General features: G+C 42.8%; 1 protein-coding gene across 1 annotated transcript in view; it reads left to right on the forward strand.

The window, feature by feature from the left end:
• Nucleotides 1-2,153, forward strand: part of pkdccb (protein kinase domain containing, cytoplasmic b) — a 7,401-nt gene extending 5,248 nt beyond the window's left edge. The window contains exons 6-7 of the mRNA XM_037694924.1: nucleotides 527-703; nucleotides 1,775-2,153. Of these exons, the coding sequence (XP_037550852.1) occupies nucleotides 527-703; nucleotides 1,775-1,884 (287 nt within the window). The 3' untranslated portion in view covers nucleotides 1,885-2,153. The remainder of the gene's footprint in view (nucleotides 1-526; nucleotides 704-1,774) is intronic.
• The last annotated feature ends 5,382 nt before the right edge of the window (nucleotides 2,154-7,535 follow it).

The following is a 7,535-nucleotide window of genomic DNA, read 5'->3' on the forward strand; positions in this document are numbered from 1 at the left end:
CACACACACACACACACACACACACACACACACACACACACACACACATGCCTCCTGCCATTTACGAAGGTCAACAGTTTGTGGCGGCCGGCCTCCTCTCCAGACTCACAGACGGAGCTTTTGTCCATTTCTGGGCCGTGTTTGCGTGCACTGCAGACGTATGCGAGCATATTTCTCTCTCGTGGCTCTGACTAATGTGTAGCAGATGATTTAAGGCCAGATTCACAAAACGTCTGACTGAAGGAGTTATGATGATGAATGTAACGCAAATGTTTGGATGAAGAAATGTTTTTTTTGTTTGTTTTTTTAATCTCGACACAGCAGCTTGACAATTAATTCTAATAAAATCCATAAAACCTTTGTGTAATTAATAAACAAATAAGTATCGCTTGTGTTGATGCTTCTATTATCTGTAGTTGTATTAGTTCCCCCCTCGGGGATCATTAAACTTTCATCGTACCCTCAGAGGGTCCTTCAGATACTCTTCTGTGTTCTGAAGTAGCATCTCGTCCCTCTCTGCGGTTAGATTACACCGTGCTGCGAGGTATGAGGACCTCGGGGAACGTGGAGTACCGCTGCTGGCCGTCCTACAGCCAACAGGGCTGCGTGCTGTCGGTCCACGGCGCCAGAGAGGCAGCATACATCTGCAACTCCCACTCCCAGTGCAGCAGCTTCACCCTGACTGGGCAGAAGACCTGGACGGGTTAGTAAAATCACCTGATCTGAAATATTAACATTTAAGTCTTTGATAGTGACTAAAATAGTCTGTAATCACAGCTGCAACATGACTGAGACGCCTAAGTACTGTATTTTTTGCCCTATAAGTCATGTTTTTTTTTGGTATAATTTGCATGCCCTGCGACTTTATACACTGAAGTGACGTATTTATGATTTCTTTCCCATTTTTTTAAACCAATTTTTGGCTGAGATATGACCGTTTTCATTCATTCTGACTGAAATTGTTGAACACTACCATTTTCAGCCACTAGATGGCACTCGAGTAGTATGGCATGCCGTTGTGTCATGTAATAGGTAAAATTGGCTATTAATGACACAATCAGCTTGCCTTAAGAAGCCACCTTCGTTCTACTCGCCTGGAGCAACCGTCAAATCGGCTTCATTTCGCTGCGCCGCCCCGGTGAAACGCAGCTAATTTGACCACTAAAGTGCATTTTATTAAGTAAAAGTTCAACTGAGACGCACCTTTGCTATAAAGTCGAGCAAACAAATAATTGTTGTTAGGCGGTTATCTTGTTAAATTTCGAAGAAACGCACAGCGAGTCCTCCCGCGCACGCTCCTACTTCCGTGTATCGGCTTTTTAAATGCAGCTGATTTGACGGTCAAAGTGCATTTATTAAGGAAAAGTTCAACTGAGACACACCTTTACTATAATTTCGAGCAAACAAATAATTGTTCTTAAATGTTAATCTTGTTAAATTCTTGTTAAAGTCCTCCTGTGCACGCTCCCGCGGCTGCCATTTGGCAGCAAATCAAGTTTTGGCACAACACCGGCCCATGTTTCCGGTTTATCAGCGGTGATGCACAATAGATGCGACGTATACGGCAAAGCAACTTATTCATGGATTTTTCCACTTTATTAGACATTTGGACTGATATAGGGCGGTGCGACATGTACGACGGAAAATACGGTAAACATCCTCGGTGTCTTGGAATCGTGTTTAACTTTTTAAAGTTAAGGCGTCGAGCAGGAACATGTTTAATTCTTGACGTGTTTAACTTGTTTTGGGGTTTTTTTTTGGTTCCTCCTCGCAGGTCGCCTTCTAGCCTCTTTCCGGAGCAGCTTCGATCAGTTGGTGCCTGATGGGGCGTCGGAGGTGTACGTGAAGAAAACCCAAGTTCTTGAAGCTCCTTCCCTAGCGTGAAGACAGAGTAGTCTCCGACAAGAGGTCGAAAGCAGACAAGACTGAAGTCTCTGTGAACACGCTGACCGCAGCTCGGCTTTCTAACCGAGGAGCAGATGTTTGAAGCGAGCACGTGAACGTGTTGTATTTATAAGGCCTCCGCTCAGCGGCTGTTTGATCTGCCTGCCAGCCCGCTGCCTCTGCCAGCTACTATTTAAAGGGATTTCCCTTTCAGGTACAATTAAGAAGGAGGAGAGCCTTGTGCTTCTACGTTTTTCCCTCCCGTAATTCGCCTTTATTTGCCATGTGCTTTCGCTGTGAGGCAGACCTTGCAGAGCGGCCGCCGCAGCTCGGCGTTTGAAACCCGAGGCCGAGAAGCGAAAACGAGCTCTTGAGCAAACACACTTTGATTAAACGCGCCGAGGTCGGGGGCTGTGTTTTCACGGTTGTCTGGCTTCGCTGCTTTGAGCTACGAGACGGGCAACAACCATGTAAGCACTGACACACCAACAGTGGGTAACGATGATTAAATCCATTCCAGAGCTGTTTGTTTTTGCGTCCGTTTCCTGCCGTGCGTTCGTGAATGTTTATACGATCGAGTGAAATGTAACGTTTCTGTTATGTGCACCTTGTAGGTGAATCTGTTTTATTTTTCAATGAAAAAAAATTTATTCACAACTTTTTTTTTCTACTTCACTTGCACCTAAAATAAATGCAAGGTTTTTTGACCTTTTTGCAGTTATTTGCGTTTTTATTGTTCGAGGTGGAACTGCAACAACAGCCTGATTATTTCTCATTAGTACCTTTTAGTGGGGGGAAGGGGGGGCATGCTGTGTGTTCAGTCCTTTATCTGCTCTCAGACCCCCACATCTGCAGTCTGCGGTCCATCCGCATGGCTCAAATTGCAAAACCTGTGGGGCTCTGCAGAGTTTGCACAATACCAGAGGAATGCATTCAAATGACCATCATGCTGAGGTCATTATGAGCCTTAATTAGTGCATGTGAAGCAGCTTAGTGAAGTCTTTCTGGTGATGGGGTTGTGGGGGTGTTGGTAAGACAAAGGCAGGCATCAGTGTGAGGTTTGGACACATGACCGTCTGTGCCTGTCTGAATTAACCTGAGATGAGAGCAAGATTAGCAGTAATATGTAGGGATGCACAATATTATCGGCCGATATACCAATACCATTGGTATATCGGCCGATATTGGCGATAAAGTTAAATATCGGACATCGGCCATTCCATTAAATAACTCACAGATATAAAAGATGCTGTTTTTGTACGACAACCCGAGTTACAAGCCGTCATTTCTGACATCATTGAGAAGCTAATAGCCGATAGCACTTGGGTGAGTTTTACCATAGACATGTGGACGTCGTGTTAGCCTCGTTAGCATGATCAGTCTTACGGCACAATGGATAGACAAAAACTTTGAATTTAAAAAGTCTGTCCTTCATGCACAAGAGAGCAGAGGATCCCACACTGCAGCTATAGGAACCTGGAACAAGCCTCCACAAGTGAGACAGCATCACAGGTGACTAATGCTAATAAATAACATTTAACACTTATTATTTAATATAAGTTAAAGTGCTATGCATATCATATGGCTGTTACTGAATATATGTCACCAGCTGTTGCACAATTTTTGTTGCAAATAAGTCTAAATAAGAGGAATATGTTCTGACAAAGGAAAGTATATAAAATATCGGTTATCGGCCAAATAAGTTTTAACATTTTGGATATCGGCAAAAATCTAATATGGTGCATATCTGGTAAGATGTGGACACAAGCTTCTGATTAAAAATCAACAACGATGAAAATTTCCAAGAACTTCTCGTAAGTGCAGAAAAAAAGAAACACACATTTCCCCGTCACACACAGTCCTGCATTTACTCCTCACAAGCAAAACAATAGATGCCCAACTCCATTTATCTTGGTGGTGAATTTTGTTTTATTTATTTTTTTACCACAGCCATTGCACTTTCTGACATGAAAGGGCACGTTTCTGTCTAAAAATGACTTTTATAGCTGTGCAGCAGGGAGGCCTCAGGGCCCTTTCTGCTTGATGCTGGCCCCTTGTTGTCTAGACAAAGCTGACTGATTAGAGTCGTGATTTTACTGATAACGAGTCCGCGATAATGCTATAATAATTCAATCCCTGCCAAAAACAAGTTGGATGTTCATAATCCTTAAATAAATACCCACTGGAGGCTGATTCATACTAAAATATAGAGAAATTTTACCATAGTTTCTCAATATACAGTGATTTTAAGATATTGGAACATGAATAACTTCATAAACTACACAAATAATTGGTATTTATTAGTACTTTTCAAGCTGAATAACGTGAATGAATTTGAAATGTAAAGGTGGCTCAGATTTGCTGTAGAGATAAGCTTGACATGAGTTTATGGGAGAAATGTTCTGGCCTCTGACTGGGTTTATCTTGGCCGTCTTTTTGACAGAACTAATGAGTGTTTTGGCTTTTGCACGGAGCTCGCATGTGTTTATTTAACGCTCAGATATTTTGGAGTATAATTAATAAATGCAGAGCAGCTGAAGCGTTGCAAGTTTTCTAAACCAGAAGAATGTCACAGACTTCATCTGAACTTTGTGTTTGCTTAAAGTAGTTGATGATAAATACCGATTAATAACTTCTACACTCACATTTAATGTCTGGATCTTGTCCTGAACAGTTTAGAACGTGGACATGTTTATATACGTTGCATCAACTCTTCATTTAAAAAAAAAAAAGAAAAAGGAATTTGTAAATATTTATAATCTTAGAAGACAAATCGCTGTAGTGAAATGTTTGTATGTTCCCAGCTTCTGTGTGTTGGCCTCCATTTTTGTTTTAAAATGTGCTAAATTATTATTTTGCTAACACATACAGAATGCGGTTGGCATTGTCTTGCCTAAATTAAGCAATACCTTCCCTGAAATTGTGACATGTTTCTATGAAATCAGTTATTTTAAGAGTTAGGTGATGTTCTTATTTGTAACGGAGTTTCAGCTCTTATGCTGCAGTTTAAAGTGTCCTTATTTTCAGAGTTACAACTCTTTTACTTTTGGAGTAAAAATACATTTTTTTTACTTCTTTGGGTTTTTTTTAACATCTTTTTAAGTCTGTTGTCAAACTTTCTCCGAAAAGGTAAAAAATACTTGTAAAATAAGGTTTAATGCGATTTTTTAAATTAATTATTTAATATTTTGTCCTAGTGTAGAAGGTCAAGGTTTTTTATTTGTCATTTGCACCACGTGGTGCATGTGGTGGAACGAAACTGTGTACACAGGGTCCCAGTTACATCCAACAAAAGTATAAAATATAAAAGAAAAACGGTACTAAGATCTAAGATATGAACTAAGAAATACGCTAAACTAAGAATACATTAAAAGTGCAGAAATAGTGCGCCAAACAGCAGCATCATGAACATGAGTCTGTGTGAGCAGGAGGACGTGCGAACACAGCAGCATGAAATAAATCAGCAGCATGAGATCAGCAGCACATAACAATCAAGTGGGATTATAGTGATTTTTTTTTAATTCACAGTGATTTTCCTGGTTAGAGATTCATGAGACAAGTTATAAGCTGTTTCTCAGTGGGTTTACACTTGATGCTCAACCTCCTGCAGATGTTTCAGCTGCACATCCATCACATGACAATACGTCTTTTCATAGCCGAGTCGCCTGGGGTTGGTTCATCAGCACCCTGCTCTGTTTGGTCCTAACATGTTTATTTTTGTATTCTTTGTTAAATCTGAAGGTATCACTGTCTTCTTCTTCTAACATAAACTATGAAGGTATAACGGTTGAGCTGCAATGTTTTTTTTTGTGTCTTTGTTCTGTTTGGGGATGTCTGCCATGTTTGCAGAGTGATGAAAGACGTGAAACACAGCAGTCGTGTCCTTAATGTTCATGTGTGGCACTCTGTTTCTACGTGTGTAATTGACAAGCTGTTTTTTTTTTTTTTGGAAAGGCCCAGGGAGTGAACGAGGGAGGAGTGATTGTTTTTTTTTACTCAGCTCCGGCTCCATACCCCTCCGTTTCTGTTTTTTTTAAGTTTCTAGTTTCACTCGACTTGTTTCCGTCAGGTTTTATTCATGACCTCCATCTGGAAATAATATCAGTTCATGAAAACAAGCCATCAGTAATTTTAGGGAAGAGTTGTGTGTGTGTGTGTGTGTGTGTGCACTGAAAGCTGCCTCTGTGGGGATCAGGCTCCAAAAATGTGTTGGCGCACTTGAAACGACATGTATGACTTAAAAACCAAAGCCTCCATCATCCTCTCCTAAAATCCTGGTGAAATGCATTTTGTGGTGTGAATAAAAGCCTTTGATTCGAATGCAAAGTTAGTCATCAAACGCTGGAAACTTCAGCTGCTGGGAGAAATTACGTGTCAGGCAGGTCTTTGGCAAACCATTTGACCTTGGCTCAGACTAAAAATATGCATTAACTCAGTGAAAGCCTGCATAGTTCAGCAGGAAAGAAGATCTGGCTTGTGTTAGAGCTGCTCACAGGAGCGTACATACGCAGCCTGTGATGGGGGAGATAGAGCAGATATTCACTGAAACACCTCTGTATGGAAAAACTTTCCATGTCTGCCTCCAGGGCTGCGAGACACAGGAGACAGGCCGGTCACACCTGAGAGCCTCTGAAGAGCAGCCAGCCATTTAGCCGCCCTGTCCCAAGCACAGAGGCGTCTCACAGGCCTCCAACTGCTGAAGCGAGTATCTGTGTGTCCGCCTGGAGCCGATTAGATCTTTTAGAGCCATAATGGCTTCAGCAGCCTCCAGAAAGAGAGAGCAAGCGGGGTGTGTGTGAGGAGAGGTTTCTTTTCTGGCTCGTCTGTGTGAGGCGGCTCGGCTGGATCGTGTTTTTAAAAGCCTTCCAGTTAACCCCAGTCAAAAGGTTTACACATGCCACTAAAGCCACAATGGCATCTCGTAGGTGTAATGGCTCCGTGTCGTATCCAGTGACAACTCCCTGAGCTGTTTCCAAGTAGCTGCCGCTCCTTTTTTTTTTTTTTACGTTATTCTTAAGGAAAATTATGAAAAGGGTCATTTATTTGCTGTTTCCTAATGTGTGCTTGAGTAAGAAAAAAAGTCTGGAGGTATTTCAACCCCCCCTTTTTTGGTTATGAGATCCCCACATGTTCGTTTTGCCCTTCACATTCCCCCACTGAACACACACCACTACATCACAGCAGCAGTCTGGGTCATTTTTCTTTTGAAGCCCACCCCTTTAGCCCCCGCTCTTCCTCACCAGTCCATCCATCATACAGAGACGCGCCCCCCCCCCCCCCCCCCCCCCCCCCCCCCACCCCCCCCACCATACAGCGCCCCCCCCCCCCCCCCCCACCCCCGAAATGCTCCTTCAGGCCAAAACTTCCATAGCTTTGCTGTTAATTTAAGTCTCCGCTGCTCCTGTTGCTACGTTGCTCCTTGTCGAGTGCACCTCCTCCTGCCAGGCCTCCATACTTGCTCTCCGTCTCTGCAGTGAAGCATCTGGAGCTTCCTCCATCTTTCAGCCTGCTGAGACCCGAGGGCAGTGGCTGCTGAGGATCAGGGACTCCAGATGTGTGTGTGTGCGCTCCTGATTACCACTGCTGCTCAAATAAAAAAGGGTCTGCCTTTTGTCTGCATGATCTGGAATCCCCTCTGTCACACCTCGGCT

The sequence above is a fragment of the Nematolebias whitei genome, chromosome 21 (genome assembly GCF_014905685.2).
Source record: "Nematolebias whitei isolate Nwh7 chromosome 21, NemWhi1, whole genome shotgun sequence".
Taxonomy (NCBI): domain Eukaryota; kingdom Metazoa; phylum Chordata; class Actinopteri; order Cyprinodontiformes; family Rivulidae; genus Nematolebias; species Nematolebias whitei.